This window comes from Rana temporaria, chromosome 8, assembly GCF_905171775.1.
Source record: "Rana temporaria chromosome 8, aRanTem1.1, whole genome shotgun sequence".
Classification (NCBI taxonomy): Eukaryota; Metazoa; Chordata; class Amphibia; order Anura; family Ranidae; genus Rana; species Rana temporaria.
The window spans coordinates 167,095,507-167,118,417 of record NC_053496.1 but is presented as its reverse complement, the minus strand read 5'-3'; the positions used below and the strand labels follow the sequence as shown (position 1 = coordinate 167,118,417).

Genomic DNA, 22,911 nt, shown 5'->3' with positions numbered 1-22,911 from the left:
AGTTCAAAACTGAATATTACCTTTTTGTGATCATTACAGAAGCAACATTGCTTATATCCAATGTCGGTCACTGATATAATTCAACATTTAATTATTATTTTTTTATTATTTTCTCGGTTACATAGGAAGAAAACTGTATTCTTTCTGTAACAGAAGCTAGAGAGGAAGCAGAAGAGACGTGTGTAAGAGGTGATGGGCAACGTATGGAGAAAGAAACTCCTCCAGAGATCAGCACAGGTAATAAACACTAAATCCAGAGAAGAGTCCCAGATCCTCCTTGTTCAGTCGCTACAACAATCTCTTCTCCTCCCCCCTCCTCTGTCAGTAGACAGTAATGGGGAGACAGTATGTGCCCAATGGGGGAGTCAGGAGCCATCAGCCTCTATTAGACTCCGGATCTCCTCCTCACATCACGTGTGTTATCAGCAGAGAGACATGACCAGCCCCCCCCCCCCCCCCACACACACTCTCTGGAGTCTCATACATTTCAGTACAGGGGGCTTCACTCTCATCTCTATTCACAGAACCTGAAGACACCGGAGACACTCAGAGATACATTGGATCTGAGGATGAAGAAACCGACTTGATGATTAAAGAGGAGAAAACGTATTCAGAGATCAGCACAGGTGAGTGATAAACACTAAATCCAAATAAGAGTGCTTTCACACTGAAGGCGTCCGGCATCGGCAGGGAAGCGCCGCTATTTTTAGCGGCGCTTTACCGTAGTTATGGCAGCGCTTTGGCGGTGGTTCGGCGGCACTGCCCATTGATTTCAATGAGCAGGGGCTCTTTAGGAGCGGTGTATTCACCGCTCCTAAAGCGCTGCAGAGAAGCTGCTGGCAGGACTTTTTTTTTTGACACCCTGCCAGCACAGCGCCCCAGTGTGAAAGCACTCAGGCTTTTACACTGCGATTGCAGTTGAGGCTTTTTTCAGGCACTTTACAGGTGCTATTTTTAGTGCTAGAGCGCCTGAAAAACGCCTCCCGGTTTAAAGGGGTCTAAGAGTCCCAGATTGTCTTTGTTCAGTCACTACAACAATCTCTTCTGCCCCCCCCCTCCTCTGTCAGTAGATAGTAATGGGAAAACTGTATGAGGTAGATTTACTAAAACTGGTGCACACGGAATCCGGTGCATCTCTGCATAGTAACCAATCGGCTTCTAACTTCAGCTTGTTCAAGTGAAGCAGTATGAAAGTCTTGTTAGCTGTTTTCCAAAATAACAAACATGTCATACTTGCCTGCTCCTGTACAATAGTTTTGCACAAAGAAGCCTAGACGCTCCTCTTCTCAGGTCCCACACCAGCACTCCTGGCCCATCCCTCCTGCCAGGTGCCCCCACAGCAAGCTTCTTGCCGCGGCTCTATGGCCCCATACACACGAGAGGATTTATCCGCGAATACAGTCCAGCGGACCGTTTCCGCGGATAAATCCTCTCGAGGATTTCAGCGGATTTTAATGCGATGGAGTGTACTCACCATCGCATTGAAATCCGCGCCAAAATCCTCTGGCGATGACGTGTCGCGCCGTCGCCGCGATTATGACGCGGCGACGTGCGCAACGCTGTCATATAAGGAATTCCACGTATGCGTTGAATCATTTTGACGCATGCGGGCGATCCCTTCGGACGGATGGATCCGGTGAGTCTATACAGACCAGCGGATCCATCCGTTGGGATGGACTCCAGCAGATAGATTTGTTTAGCATGTCAGCAAATATTCGATCTGCTGGAATCCATCCCAGGGGAGAAATATCCGCGGAAACAGATCCGCTGGAGTGTACACACCATAGGATCTATCCGCTGAAACCCATTTGCTGGGATTTTTCAGCGGATGGATTCTATCGTGTGTATGGGGCCTTATGTGTCAACCCACACAGGGAGCCATGGCTCGACTCCGCCCCCTCTGTCTCCTGATTGGCTCACTGGCTGTGAATAACAGCCAAAGCCAATCGGGAGTGTGAGTCCCTGGACAGCCAAGGCTCTTGTGGACATCGCTAAATTGAGAGGGGGCACAGGTAAGTATTAGAGGTAGGGGAGTGCTGCTGCATACAGAAGATAATATACTTATAGTGCAGCGCTATTATTAAAATGCACATGTGTCTATATCATATGACATATATATATGTGTGTGTGTGTGTGTGTGTGTGTGTGTGTGTGTGTGTGTGTGTGTGTATATATATATATATACGCACACAACCAAACGATATCCACAATCACATATAGAAAAGCTGCAAAAAAAGAGATAATTTCAATTTCTCTGTGCAAATCCACAGATTGTGATACTAAAACATTCCTTAAAGCGTTTCTTAACCCCTTAACGCCCGCCGCACGACTATTTACGTCCGCACAATGGCACGGACAGGCAGAAGGACGTACATATACGTCCTTGCCTTTTCGCGGGTCGAGGGGCCGATCGGGACCCCCCCGCGGCGGGCGGATTCCCTCGGGGAGCGATCAGGGACGACGGCGCGGCTATTCGTTTATAGCCGCTCCGTCCCGATCGCTCCCCGGAGCTGAAGAACGGGGAGAGCCGTATGTAAACACGGCTTCCCCGTGCTTCACTGTGGCGGCTGCATCGATCGAGTGATCTCTTTTATAGGGAGACTCGATCGATGACGTCAGACCTACTGCCACACCCCCCTACAGTTGTAAACACACACTAGGTGAAGCCTAACACGTTCAGCGCCCCCTGTGGTTAACTCCCAAACTGCAACTGTCATTTTCACAATAGACAATGCATTTTAAATGCATTTTTTGCTGTGAAAATGACAATGGTCCCAAAAATGTGTCAAAATTGTCCGAAGTGTCCGCCATAATGTCGCAGTCACAAAAAAAAAACGCTGATGGCCGCCATTAGTAGTAAAAAAAAAAAAAATTTATAAAAATGCAATAAAAATATCCCCTATTTTGTAAACGCTATAAATTTTGCGCAAACCAATCGATAAACGCTTATTGCGATTTTTTTTTATACCAAAAATAGGTAGAAGAATACGTATCGGCCTAAACTGAGGAAATTTTTTTTTTTTATATGTTATTGGGGGATATTTATTACAGAAAAAAGTAAAAAATATTGAATTTTTTTCAAAATTGTCGCTCTATTTTTGTTTATAGTGCAAAAAATAAAAACCGCAGAGGTGATCAAATACCACCAAAAGAAAGCTCCATTTGTGGGGAAAAAAGGACGTCAATTTTGTTTGGGAGCCACGTCGCACGAGCGCGCAATTGTCTGTTAAAGCGACGCAGTACCGAATTGTAAAAACGCCTTTGGGCATTTAGCAGCATATTGGTCCGGGGCTTAAGTGGTTAACTAAAAAATAAATAACCTGATGCCGTTCCCTTAAATGTTATGTTATACAGCACAGTGCTTGTGCTGTGTCATTTGGCTCCATGTATACTCTAAAAAACCTGGCTGATCCTTCCTGCCCGGAGCACAGCTTATACAGGTACAGATTTGTGGATTTTTTTACATCTCACAGGCACAGGGACACGTTATTATGATACAGAAGGGATAAGAAGATTTTATTACAATGGGTTAACAAACACTTTAATAGATATCTTTATTAAATTCCACCGTGCTTACTCCTTTACTCTTAAAAACAAAGTGCCACCTTCACCAATTAAGATGTACCCTCACCTTAATACGGTAGGCCATACTCCTTTAAGATTTATCTTTTCATCGTGTATATCAATCATTACTGTGTTAACCACTTCCCGCCCAAGGACGTCATATGACGTTCTGGACTTTCAGTGGTGATATCTGAATGATGCCTGCAGCCACAGGCATTATTCAGATATCCATCTCTTCAGCCGACGAATCCCTGCACCATAAGAACGATCATAGCGGCGGTTCCGCCGCTTGATCGTTCTTATAGGCGGCGGGAGGGGACGCCTCCCGTCGCCATCCGGTGCTTCTCCGGGCTCTCCTTTGCCATCGGAGACCCGGAGAAACGATCCGCCGGCGTCCGATGGAAACCATAGAGTAGACTGGTGACCAGATGGTCACCAGTCATCTCTATGATCGTCGGAGGCCCGGGCGCGATGTTATGACGTCACGCCCGGGTCCTGGAATATAAACACAGCTGCAATCGTGGCTGAAAGCATTAGATCGGTGAATTTTTTTTTTTCACGATCTAATGCTTTCCAGCCTGGAGGAGAGATGTGGGGTCTTATTGACCCCGCATCTCTCCATAAAGAGGACCTGTCACACACCATTCCTATTACAAGGGATGTTTACATTCCTTGTAATAGGAATAAAAGTGATAAAAAAAAATTACAAAAAAAGTGTAAAAATAAAAGAAATTGAGTAAAATAAAATAATAAAAAAAAATGTTTTAAACGCCCCTATCCCCGGTAGCTCGCGTTTAGAAGCGAACACACACGTAAGTCCCGCCCACATATGTAAACGCCGTTCAAACCACACATGTGAGGTATCGCCGCGTGCGTTAGAGCGCCAGCAACAATTCAAGCACTAGACATCCTCTGTAACTCTAAATTTGTAACTTGTAAAAAAAAAATATGTGACACCTATGGAGATTTTAAATACTGACGTTTGGCGCCATTCCATGAGTGTGCACAATTTTAAAGCGTGACATGTTGGCTATCTATTTACTCGGCAAAACTTTATCTTTCACATTATACAAAAAAATTGGGCTAACTTTACTGTTTATGTTATTTTTGAATTCCCCAAAAAAAGGCGTTTGAAAAATTATTGCGCAAATACTGTGCGAGATAAAAAGTTGCAATGGCCGGCATTTTATTCCCTAGGGTGTCTGCTAAAAAAACATATATAGTGTTTGGGGGTTCTGAGTAATTTTCTTTTTTTTTTTTTTTTTGTTTTTTTTTTTTCACTTCAGACTCTACCTCATAGAGTGCGTATTTTATGCTCATGTTCTACATACCAGCCCATTGCATCTCTAATTTGGTTTTGCATCATTAGTGTCGCTTTTCTTTATAAAGGTTTCTCTTTTTTTTTTTTTTTTTTAATTTGATATATTGTTTATTTATTTAGTTGTTTCCTTTTTATTATGATTTTTTTTTTTTTTTTTTTTTTTTATTATTATTATACATATGCTATTGTAACATGCGCATACACAATAAACCCATATAAACCCATATATGTCCCTCTTGCAAAAGAGCACATAAAAATACCCAAAGGTTGGCCATTTCAAATTTTTACCCCCCCTAGCCTCTACCCTCCCCCCCCCTCCCCTGTCTCACCTTAGACATTTTCTTCAGACCTTTCTAATATTCTTCTAGGAGAGCGTTTATAATTCTTCCCTTAGCTTTTGTGCGTAGCTCCAAGTTTTCTTGAAGAGCCTCCAGTTTTCCCATTTTGTGCTTAATAAAATATTATTGCCCTCTAATCCCTCTTTCAGTTCTTCCATTTTGTATGTTTCTTCGACTGCGTCGATCCATTCCCAAATCAGCGGGGGGTCTGGATCTTGCCACCTTCTAGGGATTAATCTCTTGGCGGCGTTTAGGAAGTGCGGTATCAGTGATTCCCTATACCTTTTTATACCTTCTTCTCCCCCATGAAATAAAACAACCCATGGGTCCATCTTTATCTTTTCCTTTGTGATCTCCTCAACGCATCTCAATATTTTTTCCCAGTACTCTTTTATCTTAGGGCATCCCCACCAAAGATGTGCCATATTTCCTAGTGTGCTACACCCCCTCCAGCAGTTCCCTGTCTGTCCCTCTTTAAATTGTTTTAATTTATCCGGCGTCATATACCAACCGGAAATGCATTTAAAGCACATTTCCGCCGTGCGGCTATCCACCGCGGAGGAGTGGGTCAGAGTCAACATTCTCTCTATTTTAGTCCTATCCCGCTTTGTGCCCAATTCCCTTTCCCATTTTTCAATGAATGGGGGTATACCCGGCTCCCCCATCTTCATTAGGATCCTATAAAGTTTTGAAACAATACCTTTGGATCTTTCCGTGGTGCAGATTTTTTCCAAGTCAGACAACTGGTCTCCTGACCTCAAAGGGTGAGGGAGGCCTTGGATAAAATGGTTAAGCTGCTGATACCTCCACTCATTGATTTCCATTAAATTTTTATTAAGTTTTAACTCCTGCAGTGTTCTAATGTGGCCCTCACTCATTATGTCTCTTAATTGTGCCGTGTCTTTTTTAATCCAATGCCCCCCTACTTGTATCTTACCTGGTGCAAAAAAATCATTGTTTTTCAGTGCTATGAGAGGTGAGTTATATTCTTTCTCGATTTTTTTATATACTATATCCCATGTTTTCAGTGCCTTTTTTGTTATCTCGTGTAGGTTTATATCCAGTGTCCTAAATTTGGGGGGGTTCCAAATTATCTTGTCTAACCTTGCCTGTGATAATTCATTTTCTAAACTTACCCATCTTTTTTCTTTATTGAGTCTGGCCCACTCCACCACCCTTGTCAATATAACCGCATCGTAATAACTCTTTACATCCGGAACGGCGAGTCCTCCCTTTTTTTTTGGTTGCATTAATGTTTGAGAAGATATCCTATGTTTCTTATTCTTCCATATAAAGTTCATAATTAATTTATTAAGGGCTGAGAGTAGAGATCTCGGAAGGGCTATGGGGATCATCTGAAATTTATATAGGACCTTTGGCATAATGACCATTTTGCAATAATTGATTCGTCCTATCCATGATATTGCTCTATTTTCCACCCTTTTTGTCTCTTTCTTAATTTCGTTTAGTAATGGGATAAAATTTATCTCGTACATTTTTTTAATTGATTTGGCTAACATAATCCCGAGGTATTTAAGTTCACTGACCCAGTCGAAACGATAGTTTTTTTTCAGGGATTTTTCTTCTATCTTACTAACATTTATGCTCATGATCTTCGTTTTGGTGATATTTAATTTAAAATTAGAAATTTCTCCATATTCATAGCAAAGGCTTAATAGGTTTGGAATTGATATTTTAGGATCAGTTAGATAGAAGAGGACGTCGTCTGCAAAAGCTGCAAGTTTGTGTTCCTCCTCTCCTATTTTGATCCCTTTTATTTTTTGGCTAATACGAATCTTGGCTAGCAGGGGTTCCATTGACAACACAAACAGCAGTGGGGACAATGGACAACCCTGCCGTGTTCCATTTTTCATTTGGAATGTTTGCGAAAAGCTGCCGTTTATTTTAATTTTGGCCATAGGGGACTGATAAAGGGCAGCCACCCAGTTCCTCATCCCCTGGCCAAACCCCATTTCCTTTAAGGTAGAGAGCATGAGTCCCCAGTCTACCCTGTCAAACGCTTTTTCTGCGTCTATTGACAGGAGTAGACCTGGGGACCCCATTTTCCTAATTTTCCTGATAATCAAAAGTGTTCTGACGCCATTGTCTCTCCCCTCTCGCCCCTGGATGAACCCCGTCTGGTCTGGATGCACCAATTTATTCATTTCCTGCTTAACTCTCCCGGCCAAGATCCTTGCGAACAGTTTTATATCCGTGTTTAGCAAGGATATTGGCCGGTACCCCGGGCATCCTTTCAGGTCTTTGCCTTCCTTCGGGATGACAGTGATAATTGCTTCTGAGGCCTCCTTACTTAATTTGTACCCCTTCCCAAGGCCGTTGAAGTACTTACATAGCCTTGGTAGTAGTATCTCTTTACATTTTTTGTAGTACATTACTGTAAAGCCATCTGGGCCTGGGCTTTTACCTGAGGCTGAGTTTGTTAATGCTAACTTAATTTCATTCTCGGTGATTGGCCTGTCCATCCCCTCTGCGTCGAATTGACTAATTTTTGGGAGTCTTGCCTCTTTTAAGAAGGTTGTGATCTTATTTTCTTTTTCTCCTATCTGCCAAATCTTTTGTTCAACTGAGTATAATTTTTCATAGTATGATCTAAATGTTTCGGCAATTTCTTTTGTTGTATGGGCAACCTCTCCTTTATCGTTTTTAATTTTGTCAATATAATTTCTTGATTTTTTTTTTTTCACCAACCGAGCCAGATGTTTGCTTGTTTTATTTCCCCACCTATATCTTTCCCCTGCTATTAAGTTGAATTCTTTTCTTGTATCCTGATCCATGAGATCTTTAAGTTGATTACGTTTGTTAACAAGAGTTAGGTATACGTCTCGTTGTTTACTGTCTTTTTTGTGTATTTGTTCTAGAATGTAAATCTCGTCTATTAATTTAACTTTTTTGCTGATCGCTTCCTTTTTTCTCCTTGCCCCTTCGGAGATCAGGACCCCTCTTATTACTGCCTTATGGGCATCCCATAGGGTAGCCGCCGAGATTTCCTCCGTTTCATTGATCTTAAAATATTCTTCTAGTTCTTTATTGACCCTTGTTGCGCTTCTCTCCTCAATCAGTAGTTCCTCATTTAATCTCCAGCTTTGATAGGGCCTTTGATTTCCCGAGATTTTTATAGAAATACTAATGGGCGCGTGATCAGAGATCGTCATGGGCTCTATTCTCGTCTCAACCACACCCTCCAGCATTCTGTGATCAACAAAGATGTGGTCGATCCGAGAATAGCTACCATGCACCTGGGAGTAAAAAGTATAATCTCGTTGACTAGGGTTAAAAATCCTCCATGTATCCACTAACTGACTTCTGTATAAGCTAGCTTTGGCCTTTCTTAATTGTGTGTCCTGAGTTTCTAATGTCCGGTGTGATTTATCCACTTTCGGATCCATACAGAAGTTTAGGTCTCCTCCTAGTATTATCTTTCCCCTGCTGAAGTCTTTTAATTTCCCCAAAATTCCCACAATGTATTTCATTGGGGAAGTGTTAGGTGCGTATACGTTTACAAGGGTATAGTCTTCCTCCTCCAGTTTTCCTCTCAGGAAGAGGAATCTCCCTTCTGGGTCAGTTAGTCTATCTGTGAGCACAAACCTTGTACCCTTGGCTACCCCAATTGCGACCCCTCTAGCCCTCTTGGAAATGGTATCTCCGTAATACCAAGTGGGAAAGTCTGGCGAGTACATCCTAACATTTGATCCTATTGTCAGATGGGTCTCTTGTAGGAATGCGATATCTGCCCTATAATATTTCAATTCCTTCAACACCTTATGTCTCTTGTATGGGCTATTCAGTCCCTTAACATTGTATGATAGACATTTAATTACTGGCATCCTCGTTTTTTTTTTGTTTTTTAATCCTCGACTAGATCTACAATTTTCCTTTCTATGGTGCACGCTCGCAACTAATTGTCCTGGTGAGACAGGGCATCTTCCCTCCCCCCTCCACCCCCCCCCCCACCCCTGGTTGTCTGGGTGAGACAGGGTATCGACCCTCCCCTCCCTCCCCACCTCTTCCCCTCCCCCCCCTTCCCCAATGAGACTGGGTATCTGCCCTCCCTCCCCCCCTCCCTCCCTCTAACCTCCCCTTTCCCCCCCCCCCCCCCCCCCCCCCCCCCTCCCGATTGGCCTCCTAAAGACCCCTGAACCAACTACCATATCTTGGTCCAGATCTCTCTGGGTGAGGTTTGAGATTTTCCTCCCCCTCCCCCTTCTTTTGGACAGAGGAGGTGGAGGGGAAATTTCACTTATCTCCCCCCATGTCCCCCGTGGGGCCCTCTCGGGTCCCAGAGGCAGATGGGGGGAGGGAGGAAGAACAAAAAAAAAAAAAAAAAAAAAAAAAAAAAAAAGGAAAAAGGAGAGAAAAGAGAGTAACAAAGAAAAAAAAGAAAAAAGAAAAAAGAACAAGGAGAGGTGATCTGGAAAAGACATGGTGTGCCCACAAACCGGTCCGGCCAGAGAGGGAAGGAGAGGATGGGGGGTCTCCAGATAGAGCCCCCCTCTCGTTCTCCCCTCCCCCTCTAGCTCCAGCCCGGCAGATCCGGCACCCGAATGTCAAGTTTCCTGCAGAACTCGTTTAGGTCCTCGGGAAATCTCAATGTTGCAGATCTTCCCTCTCTTGTCCCGATCAAGCAGGCCGGAAACCCCCAGGTGTATTTGATATTCAAATCCGTCATCTGTTTTAGGAGAGGTTTTAACAGCCATCTCCTGGACAGAGTTTCTGGGGCAACATCGGTGAAAATCTGTAGGTTCACCCCTTCAAAAACTATTGGGGGTTTTCCCCTGAGCTTCTTCCAGATTTCTTCCCTGTCTACAAAGAATCTAAACCTTATTATGACATCTCTGGGTCGCTCCGAGGACATTCTTTTCGGGTTTCCTACTCGATGCACCCTTTCAGTCATAACTGGGTTATCCACCGATCTTTCCAGTAGTGAATTGAATATCATCTGTGTTATCATCCTGAGGTCTTCCCCCTTCTTCTCTGGTATTAACCTTATCCTCAGGTTTTGTCTCCGATTTCTGTTTTCCTGATCTTCTAGTTTATAGAGAATTTGCCTCTGTTGGAGTTGAATCTGATCAATCTGATTTTTTAGTGAATTTGACTCTTGTTCTTGTCTCTCTACCTGTTCCTCTACTGATTCAAGTCTGGAGAGTATATGGCCCAAGTCAGTCCGTAGGTTCTGTATTTCGCCCATTATCGTGTTTTCCATTTTTTTCAGCATCTCTGCCATTTCACCCTTTAAAAGGGGCTGGGCGTCTGTTCTTTGTTCGTCCATCCTGCTGCTTTCCATTGCCCCTATTGAGGACCCTTCATCCCTTGATTCCATAGATGTTTCTCTAGACGTTTCACTTTGAGGCTTCTTATTTTCAGTCTTTTTCGCTTTATGTGCTTGTTGTTGCAGCTTTGTTTCCCCCTGGGAGCCAAGCGATCTTGGGCTTTCTCCTCTGGTCACGAAGGGTCTTATTGAGCTTGTTGCTGTCGTGTTGCTTGGGGTGGTGTGAGTTCCTCCCTTTGTTGATCTACTTATCATTCTGCTCATATTAATTGCCTTCCTTCTAATTCTCTTCCCCAGCTTGACTTTTTATTTCCAGCAGGAAAAAATAAATAATAATAATAATCTTTCCCCTTTTTTCCTTTTCTTTATTTAAACGGAGAGAAAGAAAAGAAAAAAAAAGAGCAGACTTAATATGGACGGGGGTACTCTGTCGAGTACTGGGGGCTTCGAGGTATTTTCCCTTCCCTTCCTTCCCCTCTCCCCCCCCAATTTATAAAGTAGGGAGGGAAAGGAAAAAAGAAAGAAAAGAAATAAAATAGAGGCCAAAAGAAGAACAGCAACAAGGGTATGTATTAGCCTCCCTTTTACCTTACCGCCCCTCTCCTCTTCCCATAGGGTTCCTCCCCTGTTTCACATGTGTTACATATGCTTATTAATAGTTTTGGTTATCACCAGATCTGCTTCCAGGGGAAATAATGTCCCTTTTTACTAGAGGGATTTTTTAGCCAGTGATTTCCCTGTTAAGTGTTTACTGTAAGGGCAGTTGGAAGGTGGTAATAAAGCCACTTTAAGTTTCCTCTCAGTCTCTTTTCTGCCTAGTTACATGACCTAAAAGAGTACAAGACCACAGAAAAGGAGGAGGGAGAATCCCGCACCACCGGAGGTCCCCGAGTCCTCAAAGTCGCCCCTCGGTTCTCAATGACCCAAAAGCACAGGGACGGCCCCCCCGAGCTCCATGGTAATATAAGGATAAGGAGAAAATCTATGTTTATATGGAATTGCAGGTTTGCCTGCTCTGTGTTTCTCCTGTTGAGATTTTTTTTTCCCCTTTTTTTTTTTCTTCAATCTCCCCTGATCCGTCCGTTGTCCTTATCTACCCATTTATTCGGGGTCACTCAGGGCCGGCCGTTGCTGCCGATCTCTAGACTCCCGCTCTCTCTGCAATGTGGATCCCCCTGTTCACGTATGGGGGATAATTCTGTGTCCCTTCAGGCTCTGTAAAAATGCCTTTCCCCAATACAATAACCTGTGTTTTGTATGTCCTATTGGGGGTATCTTCTCATACAAAGGGAGGGAGAGAATAAACGACATGCAGTGTGCCAACATATAAGGCATCAAGGACTAAATTCTCCCATCGGATCTGATGTATCTCTTTTTGTAACAGTGTTCACTTAGTTTAACAGCAGTGTTCACATAAATATACCACTCTTCCAAACTTCTGTGATGAAACTTTAAACTGGTCTTTAAAAGATTACCTCATGTCTTCTGAATCCACTGTACAGAGTATAGGCATTTCATCCAAGCTCAACGTGTCACTGACTCACCATACTCACGTTTGTAGCAAAGCTGGGGAACGTGTGATCCGCAGATGCCGACCCCCCCTGGGCTTACCCCGCTCGTCCTCCTATGCCTTTCCCCAAGCGACTGCATAGGCTCCGTCTGGCATATGCCTCTGCGTGGTGCGGCGCCGGTCTGCAGCTATCTCCGGCTGTCTCCGGCTCGCATGACAGTGGAATTCGGACGGTCTCGGCGGCTCCCTGGTAAGCCGAAAAAGGAGGCTATACGGCGTTCACACAAGCATGGGGGAAGCCTCGCTCTCAATCCGTCCTTCCTCCGTCCTTCCTCCTATGTCTGCTATGCCTCTCCCTCCTCACCCGAGAGCACGGTGCAACCTCACATCCTCACGTGAGCGTGATGTCTGAGTAATTTTCTAACAAAAAAATTATGATTTATGCATGTAGGAGAGAAGTGCCAAAATAGGCCCGGTATGGAATTGGTTAATTATCAGCATGCCCCACACTCCTCGCTCTGCATGTAGCGATCTCCAGCTCGATAACCCAATATAATAAGGGTATGCGATAGTGATTTAAAGTCTTTAAAAAAACGTATCCAATAAGCATGTGCCAAATGAACACTCACATTGACATCATAGAATATAAGCATGTATAGTAGCCAGGTTAGTTGCTTGCTGCCAGTCCTGCAGTGCCAGCAATAAGAACATCCATAGAATGCTTGAAGTTAAAAAAAAACTTGTTCCTTTAAAAGCTTTGACACTAAAACCTAGAAGCTGATTGGTTACTATGCACAGCTGCACCAGATTCTGTGTGCGCTAGATTTAGTAAATCTCCCCCTATGTGCCCAGTGGGGGAGCCAGGAGCCATCAGCCTCTATTAGACTCTGGATCTCCTCCTCACATCATGTCATTGTGTGTTACCAGCCAAGAGACGTGACCAGTCCCCCCCCCCCCCCCCCCCCCCCCACACACACTCTCTGGGGTCTCTCATACATCTCAGTACAGGGGGCTTCACTCTCTCTTCTTTATTCACAGACACCGGAGAGACTCGCTTTGTTGTATCTGATGACAAAAGAAACCACCTGACGATTAAAGAGGAGGAAACTTCTCCAGAGAATAGCACAGGTAAGTAATATAATTATTATTATTATACAGCGCCAACAGTTTACAACATGAGGGCAGACAGTACAGTTACAATACATTTCAGTACAGGAGGAATCGGAGAGTTTACTATCTAAGAGGGTCAAGAGATACAAAATGGAATAGCTGTGGGGGATGAGCTGATTAACCACTTAAGGACCGGACCAATATGCTGCTAAATGACCCAAGGGGTTTTTACAATTCGCCACTGCGTCGCTTTAACAGACAATTGCGCGGTCGTGCGACGTGGCTCCCAAACAAAATTGGCGTCCTTTTTTCCCCACAAATAGAGCTTTCTTTTGGTGGTATTTGATAACCTCTGCGGTTTTTATTTTTTGCGCTATAAACAAAAATAGAGCGACAATTTTGAAAAAAATGCAATATTTTTTACTTTTTGCTATAATAAATATCCCCCAAAAACATATATATAAAAAATGTTTTTTCCTCAGTTTAGGCCGATACGTATTCTTCTACCTATTTTTGGTAAAAAAAAATCGCAATAAGCGTTTATCGATCGGTTTGCGCAAAATTTATAGCGTTTACAAAATAGGGGATAGTTTTATTTATTTATTTTTTTTACTACTAATGGCCGTGATCAGCGTTTTTTTTTTTTCGTGACTGCGACATTATGGCGGACACTTCGGACAATTTTGACACATTTTTGGGACCATTGTCATTTTCACAGCAAAAAATGCATTTAAATTGCATTGTTTATTGTGAAAATGACAGTTGCAGTTTGGGAGTTAACCACAGGGGGCACTGATGGGGTTAGGGTTTACCTAGTGTGTGTTTACAACTGTAGGGGGGTGTGGCTGTAGGAATGACGTCATCGATCGAGTCTCCCTATAAAAGGGATCACTCGATCGATACGCCGCCACAGTGAAGCACGGGGAAGCCGTGTTTACATACGGCTCTCCCCGTTCTTCAGCTCCGGGGAGCGATCGCGATGGGGCGGCTATAAACGAATAGCCGTGCCGTCGTCCCGGATTGCTCCCCGCGGGTATCCGCCCGCCGCATGTAGCGGGGGGGGGGTCCCGCTCGGACCCCCGACCCACGTCTAGGCATGGACGCCAATGTGCCTGTACGTGCCATTCTGCCGACGTATATCTACATGCGGCGGTCGGGAAGTGGTTAATAATAATAATTGTACAGTTGTTAGGTGGAGGCAGCATAGGCTTCTCTGAAGAGAAAGGGAAAAAGGAAAGGGAAAGTTTTTAGGGATTGTCTAAAACTGGACAGAGTAGGAGATACTCTGACATTTTGGGATAGGGAGTTCCATAGGATACGAGAGGCTCGGGAGAAGTCCTGGAGGTGGGAATGGGAGGAGTTGATGAGGGAATTAGATAGTAGCAGCTCTTGGGAGGAACAAAGAGAACAATTAGGTTGGTATTTTGAGACCAGGTTAGTGATGTAGCTGGGGGTTGAGTTGTCGTTGGCTTTGTAAGTTGTTGTTTAGGATTTTGTATCTCCTGATGCGACGCCTCACATTTGGACTTACGACGGCGTATCTATGCGCCGGATTCATAGAATCAGATACGCCTCACTGTTGCCAAGATACGAGCGGCGTAAGTCTCCTACGCCGTCATATCTTGGGTTGCATATTTACGCTGGCCGCTAGGGGGCGCTTCCGTATATTTCCGCGTTGAATATGCAAATGAGCTAGATACGCCAATTCACGAACGTACTTGCGCCCGGCGTATTAAAATACGCTGTTTGCGTAAGGCGTACGACCGGCGTTACTTTACCCCTCATAAAGCAGGGGTAAGTCATGTTAGGTATGGACGTCGGAACATCGTCGTATTTTACATCATTTGTGTAAGTCGTACGTGAATGGGGATGGGCGTAGGTTACATTCACGTCGACTAAGCATTGAGCCGGCGTAATTTATGGAGAAAATTTGACGTGATACTGAGCATGCATGCGCCGTTCGTTAGGTGCGTCATTTACGCGGGGTCACGATTCATTACCATACAACACGCCCCCTACCAGCCTACTTTGAATTAGGCGGGCTTACGCCAGGCTAATTTACGCTACGCCGCCGTAACTTAGGGCGCAAGTTCTTTGTGAATACGGTACTCGCCTCTCTAAGTTACGGCGGCGTAACGTATATGAGATGCGCTACGCCCGCCTAAACTTAAGCCAATCTTTCTGAATCTGGCCCTAGATCCAGAAAAGCATCCCAGATTCTCCTTGTTTAGTCACTACAACAATCTCTTCTTGATCTGTCTATCAAATGACAGGTCATTGTTCTGACTCTGCAATAATCCTTTTTGGCACGGTTAGATTTAAGATAGCCATAGATGGATTGAATCTCAGCTGGTTTAGCAGGGATCCATCTATGGGCAGTCTGGTTGTACAGAAGTCGATCCATTGTTCAACTTCAGTACAACCAGCCTGGTAGATTTCTTTCATATGATCACTTCCGGCGCCTATGGCCGCTAGCAGCGATCATTGTTTTCTGCCAGCATGGAAGTTTTAATGGGGGATTCGAGCGTTTTTATTTTTTTTCTTTCCTTCCACTCATGGTGGAAGGAGAAAAAAATGCATAATTTATGGGCTGCTTTACTGGTAAGGTTCCATGGGTCTTTTAGGACAGCACATGAGAGAGGGAGACTAGTGGCATCCCTATGGGGGTGCAGACCGCACCATGTGTGACTGCATTTGGGGTGGGGGGGGGGGGGGGGGAACACCATGTTTCCCTGCACAGGTGTGTGTGTGAGAGAGAGAGACAGAGACACACCATGTTTTACTGCACCAGGTGAGACCAACCCTAGTGATGCCACTGAGGACAGGAAATGCCCTCAGTGGCACCAGGGCAGGAAATGCATCATTCAGTAAAGAGAAGTTCCTTGGATCTGGCAGTGTGAAAAACCAGGATCTTTCCTGGAAATTCTAAGGCCGGGTACTAACGAGCAAACATGTACGATGAAACCGGTCCGTCGGACCGTTTTCACCGTACATGTCTGCCAGAGGGCTTCTGTACGATGGCTGTACTAACCATCGTACAGAAGTCCCCGCGTAAACAATACGCAGGACGTGTCCGCGACGATGACGCGGCGACGTGGGCGGGCCTGCCATTTAAAGGCTTCCACGCATGCGTCGAAGTCATTCGACGCATGCGAGGGACGGCGGGCGCTCGGACATGTACGGTAGGTCTGTACTGACGACCGTACATGTCCGAGCGGGCAGGATTCCAGCGGACGGTTTTAAAACACGTCCAGGAATATTTGTCTGCTGGGAAAAGGCCCGGCGGGCAAATGTTTGCTGGAATTCGGCCCGCTCGCGCCTACACACGACTGAACATGTATGCTGAAACTGGTCCGCGGACCAGTTTCAGCATACATGTTTGGTCGTGTGTACGGGGCCTTAGATGCAGGAAATTACAGGGTGAGAACTCCACTCTCCATGAAGACTCCAAGAAACCGAGTACTCCTCAGTCATCTTCCTAGACGGCACATGAGAGAAGAAAACACAGCAAATTGGGGAGGGAGAACCTTTCTACTGAAGGGCTGGTCTAGAGAGAAAATCTAACTTTAAATTCTATATGAAAGCAGAAAAATAGTCATCATGTTGCCATCTTGTGTATCTGGTGAGGAGAGATGCCAGTAGGAGACCAAAGCTGAGGCGGAGTGTGCTTAGATATTGGAGTATAATTTTTCTGTGACCAGGTAACACTCAAATCTCACTTTGTCTCCTTTTCTGATCTTTTCATGGTCAGCTACTGTTCTACCCCCTTTCCCCTTCCCTTCTCCAGCCATAATCGTAGCTCCCTTCCTATAATTATGCCGTACATTAAGCCTGGTTGGCAAGTGGCTATGGGGCTAAGTTGCACTGTAAATCAAAACCAAAGTAGTGCAGGAATCTTTTCTGAAATCGCACCATTTTAAGTCACATTGATTGGAACAAGCACCATTAAAAACTATGAGATTTTCCTTTTCATACATTGAATGTTATATGCGACCCAAGTTGTATCAGAAGTTTCACTAGTGTGAACCAGGATTTCATGATGTCACTACTATACTACTCACTGTTTTCCTTGCTGGAGATAAAACTGTACCTGAGGACCTGCAGTGGAAGCATCTCTCTGCTTTTGCTCAATTAATTTGGTGGATTTGTGCTTTCACCACCTCTTTTGCTGCTTTTTCATAATTACCCCATCAGTTATCTGATCACCAGTGATCAGTGGTACAGATCTGACGCAAGGATGCGAAGCCTTGCCTCCTCTACTAAGATGGCCACCCCCACACAAAGACAAAGTACAGAACAAGACATGCTAAGGCAGTATTGGGAAAAAGACCAGCTGCAGGAAGACCACAGACAATATTGGTGACTAGTGCTTTTTCCTCCTGCTTGTGCTTTTTTTTTTTTTGGTGCAGCTTTCACAGTTCGGGTTCTTTTTAAAGATGGTTGTCATTTTCCTTTTTTAATTTTTATAGCTTTATATTAAGATGACAAAAATGTGGATGGAGCGTGTAGGTTTCCATGGAATGCTGTACACTCCTTGAGGCCTGTGCTAGAAGGGGGTGAGACACTTTCTTACAGACATCTAGCTACATCTAGCTACGTTTAGACAATGTTCCTTAAAGTGATACTACACACACTGTTTTTTTTTTTTTTTCAAATATAACATTTTTATTGAAAGTTTTCAAAAGAAAAGGGGGTACAGAAAAGTTACAGTACAACTGTGATCAAACTCGACAGTTTAAAAGATATCGAGGTCCGTGGTAGAAGCCTCGCATTCAGCCTCCTTAGAGGGCAACATACCATATGTCAAACCAAAGAAAAGGACGTGGTAGTTCATCATATAACTCATACTGTTTGGCCAAGAAATCCAGTTTTTACCACTTATACAGGTATACCCCATATTATTATAAACGCCAGTGGTCCCAGCCGGACCACCGTTCATTTTGTGATCAAAACAGAACTGGAGGGGGAGATCGGCCTCAGATCGACTGGTGGCAGTGACCCCAGTTGTAAGGATAGGGGTGGAACAGAAAGGGAGTTGGAAAGAGAGAAAGAAAAGAGAAGAAAGAAAGACAGACAAAAAAAAAAAGGGGGGGGGAGCACCTGTTAAACAAGAGCGTGACGGACACAGCGAGGACGGTAGGTCTGCGCCAGCGCGACCCTCAAGAATTCAGTAAGGCTTGGCCTTCATCTGAGAAAATAAACATATTCCATGATAACCAAGTTTTGGAATGTTTGTCCTGTTTGTGTTGGGCAGTGAGCACCAAGTCCTCTAGTTTTTTAATGTCTTCCACTCTACGCAGCCACAGTCCGACTGTACACACACTGTTTCATTTATATTGTCCCTTCTATTTCTGTATGTGAATGATGGCACTGTAACTATTTTAATAAAAAAACATCTAAGTACCTTTTTTCTAATCAATATACAGCTGTCGCATTACCCAGATTTTTCCCAGCCTGTCTGCGGGGGAAACATAAGTAGGGGGAGCTTCTAGTTCCCAGCCTAAAAAATAAATTGTTTAATATTCATAAACTGTTTTTGATTGAGAGATACGGTATATAAAATTTGAAATAAAATCTTTATTTTGTGGAAATAACCTGGTATGGGTGGATTTCTGCCAGTCACAGGCTGTGCCATGCACCCTCCAGCCTGTGTCTTAAGCCTCGTACACGCGGTACGAATATCAGAAGGCGATTGTCATTTGACAGGCTGTTGTCCGAAGTTCTTGCCGTTGGTACACTCCTTTCAACAATTGTTTTCCAATTTCCGGGCAACAAATTGGATGACAGGCTAGTAAATTTTTGTCAAACGACAGCTCCACGTCAGTTTTTCGGATGGTCAGTATACGAATCCGTCACACACAAGTCGAAAGTACAAACACGCATGCTCTAAATCGATGCTCACCAAACACAAAATTAGCAGAAGTTGCCCAAAGGGTGGTGATCAAGAGCTGAAATTCTTTGTAGTATGTCGCTACGTTCTTGTTTGTGGCACGACAATTTGTGTAACATTAGTATGCAAGACAAGATCCTGGCACGCGCCCTTTTGACAAAAATCAGACGCTCGGTTGTCCAACAATCGTACTGTGTGTATGAGGCTTTAGAATAACAGGGAGGTAAAGGCCTCCATCACTATACATGTAATATTCCCCCCCCCCCCCCATTGTGTTTAGCTGTTTAGTGGGTATGGAGGAGGAGGGAGGGAGGGGACTGTCATTTATCACTGTGTATACACTAGGGATGTCCCGATACTAGTATTGGTACCAAGCATTTCCCCGAGTACTTGTACTCGGGGGAAATGCTCCGATGCCTCACCCGATACCTGGGCAGGCAGGGGAGTTGCTGTCTTTTCCCCCGTGCTCCGTGCTGTCTTTTCCCCCGTGCTGCGTGCTGTCTTTTCCCCCGTGCTGCGTGCTGTCTTTTCCTCCGTGCTGTCTTTTCCCCCGTGCTCCGTGCTGTCTTTTCCTCCGTGCTGTCTTTTCCCCTGTGCTGTCTTTTCCCCCGTGCTCCGTGCTGTCTTTTCCTCCGTGCTGTCTTTTCCCCCGTGCTGTCTTTTCCCCCGTGCTCCGTGCTGTCTTTTCCTCCGTGCTGTCTTTTCCCCCGTGCTGTCTTTTCCCCCGTGCTCCGTGCTGTCTTTTCCTCCGTGCTGTCTTTTCCCCTGTGCTGTCTTTTCCCCCATGCTCCGTGCTGTCTTTTCCTCCGTGCTGTCTTTTCCCCCGTGCTGTCTTTTCCCCCGTGCTCCGTGCTGTCTTTTCCTCCGTGCTGTCTTTTCCCCCGTGCTGTCTTTTCCCCCGTGCTCCGTGCTGTCTTTTCCTCCGTGCTGTCTTTTCCTCCGTGCTGTCTTTTCCCCCGTGCTGTCTTTTCCCCCGTGCTGTCTTTTCCCCCGTGCTGTCTTTTCCCCCGTGCTCTGTGCTGTCTTTTCCCCCGTGTTGTCTTTTCCCCCGTGCTCCGTGCTGCCTTGTCCCCTGTGCTCCGTGTCTCCTAGTCCCCCGTGCTCCGTGCTGTCTTTTCCCCCGTGCGTGCCGCTCTTCCCCCTTAATTTGTCAGGATGGAGAGCGGCGGTAGGAGCCGCTAAACCCGGCTCCTACCTTTTCCGAATGGACAGAGTCAGTGATCACTGACTCTGTCCATTCATATAACTGAACATCGTAACTTGTGTTTACGATGCTTCAGTTCATGAATAGAGAGGAGCTTCTCTCCATTCATTTTAGCTGAGGCTGCAGAGAAAGGGACTGGGGAATCTGTGTCCTTAGTCCCTTTCTCTGTCTTAAAGGGGAGATGTCAGGGGTATGTTGAGACCCCTGATATCTCACCAAAGCCCCCCCAACAGGGCTGATAAAAAAAAAAGAAAATTGCAATAAATATTTTTTTTAAAAAAGAAATAAAAATAAAATGTAAATGAAAAAAAACACACCGATACTTTTTTTCCCAAGTACTCGCCGATACCGATTACCGATACTTTTTTTTAATATCGTGTGACAGTGGCTTTTTTTTTTTTTTACAGTGAAAAAAATAAATAAAATAAATCACTGTAAAAAAAAAAAAAAAATAGTAAAAAAAAAAAAGCCACTGTCACACGATATTAAAAAAAAGTATCGGTAATCGGTATCGGCGAGTACTTGGGGAAAAAAGTATCGGTACTTGTACTCGGTCTCAAAAAAGTGGTATCGGGACAACCCTAGTATACACCAACATGTGTGACTATATAGTCACACGGGCTGCTCAGATGTGATGGGGATGAAATGGTCAGCAAAGAAACTCACTGAAAACTGAGCATGTGCAGAGCTGCCAACACTGCTCTGCTAAATACCTAGCTGAATTTGGGACATGAACAGAAGGGGGCGATAAAGAGCAGCAGGATCAACCAGGTTTTTATTGCAGAATACAGAAAACTAATCTTGGTGACTGAATGAGTATGAAAAGCATGCAATACACCATTTATTGATAGTTTTTTTTTATAATGTGGGTTTAGTGACACTATTATTATTTCCCTTCCATTTCATTCAGATGAACCATATTTAAGGAATAACACAGAGAATCATCATATCATTTATCCAGATTGTGAACTAGAAGATGAGGATGACATCATATCCGATTCCACAAAAGAAAGCTCCATTATCCCTAATCTCCATCCAGCGCCTTACAGCGCAGATCTGTCATCCGGTCCCTTTTCACACGGGGGGTGGTTCTCCGATGATTTTCATCCCGTCGCAATGCGTGAAGATCATGGATGTCCGAAGGGCCTACCATGTCCCGATTGCGGAAAATGTTTCAGCGAAAGATCGAAACTTGCTACACACCAGAGGTCTCACACGGGGGAGAAGCCATTTTCCTGTATGGACTGCGGAAAGACCTTCAAGCAGAGCGCCCACCTTGTTTCCCATCAAAGAACTCACACGAGAGTGCACCCTTTTTCATGTTCTGAATGCGGGAAATGCTTCTCGCAAAAATCGAACCTCATTAGACACGAAAAGGTCCACACAGGGGAGAAGTCCTTTTCATGTTCGGAATGCGGGAAGCGCTTTTCGGAGAAGTCGAACCTTCTTAGGCACGAGAAGATCCACACGGGGGAGAAGCCCTATTCATGCTCGGAGTGCGGGAGGTGTTTCTCTCTGAGAGCCAATCTGATCGCGCATGCAAGAACTCACACGGGGGAAAAGCCATTTGCATGTTTTGAATGTGGGAAATGTTTTTCCAGGAAGTCGGTTCTTAGCATACATGAAAAGGCTCACAAGGGGAGCAGCCATATTCAGGCACGGTTCGCAGGAAACGGGTTTCAAAAAGACTTCTTCTTGCCTGGCATGCAAGGCTTCACACTGGAGAGGAGTCGTTTCCCCACCCTGTGATCGACTCCTCAAAAAAACGAATCTCGCCCAGAACACTCGGAGTAAAAAAACGATTTATTGCTCAGGCTGTGGACCGTTTTATATATATATATATATATATAACTCTCACGTCTCCCTCCCTGCAGAGGACAAGGAGGTTCCTGTATCACGATCTGGCAGGAAAATGAGTCTTTGTCCACACAAGGATCTTTGGAATTGGACTTCGTCAAGCTGTCTTTTGAAAGATGTTGGACAACTGCTAGTTACTTAAAGGGTTTGTAAAGGAATTTTTTTTTTTTTATCTTAACCACTTAAGCCTTTAGGCAGCTAAATGCCCAGGCCAGGCTTTTGCGATTCGGCACTGCGTCGCTTTAACAGACAATTGCGCAGTCATGCGACGTGGCTCCCAAACAAAATTGGCGTCCTTTTTTCCCCACAAATAGAGCTTTCTTTTGGTGGTATTTGATCACCTCTGCGGGTTTTATTTTTTGCGCTATAAACAAAAATAGAGCGACAATTTTGAAAAAAAATCAATATTTTTTACTTTTTGCTATAATAAATATCCCCCAAAAACATATATAATTTTTTTTTTTTCCCTCAGTTTAGGCCGATACGTATTCTTCTACATATTTTTGGTAAAAAAAATTGCAATAAGCGTTTATCGATTTGGTTTGCGCAACATTTATAGCGTTTACAAAATAGGGGATAGCTTTATTGCATTTTTATTAATTTTTTTACTACTAATGGCGGCGATCAGCGATTTTTTTTTCGTGACTGCGACATTATGGCGGACACTTCGGACAATTTTGACACATTTTTGGGACCATTGTCATTTTCACAGCAAAAAATGCATTTAAATTGCATTGTTTATTGTGAAAATGACAGTTGCAGTTTGGGAGTTAAACACAGGGGGCGCTGAAGGAGTTAGGGTTCACCTAGTGTGTGTTTACAACTGTAGG

General features: G+C 44.4%; 2 protein-coding genes across 3 annotated transcripts in view; both read left to right on the top strand.

Moving 5' to 3' along the window:
* The window catches only part of LOC120909891 (oocyte zinc finger protein XlCOF7.1-like), a 33,718-nt gene extending 11,433 nt beyond the window's left edge, over positions 1 to 22,285 (top strand). For both annotated transcript variants that reach the window (XM_040321682.1, XM_040321683.1), the window contains exons 6-9: positions 126 to 237; positions 525 to 626; positions 13,059 to 13,148; positions 21,135 to 22,285. In XM_040321682.1, coding sequence (XP_040177616.1) covers positions 126 to 237; positions 525 to 626; positions 13,059 to 13,148; positions 21,135 to 21,973 — 1,143 coding nt within the window. In that variant the 3' untranslated portion in view covers positions 21,974 to 22,285. The remainder of the gene's footprint in view (positions 1 to 125; positions 238 to 524; positions 627 to 13,058; positions 13,149 to 21,134) is intronic.
* Positions 1 to 22,911, top strand: part of LOC120909931 (oocyte zinc finger protein XlCOF6.1-like) — a 487,791-nt gene that overhangs the window by 87,015 nt on the left and 377,865 nt on the right. The window lies entirely within an intron of this gene.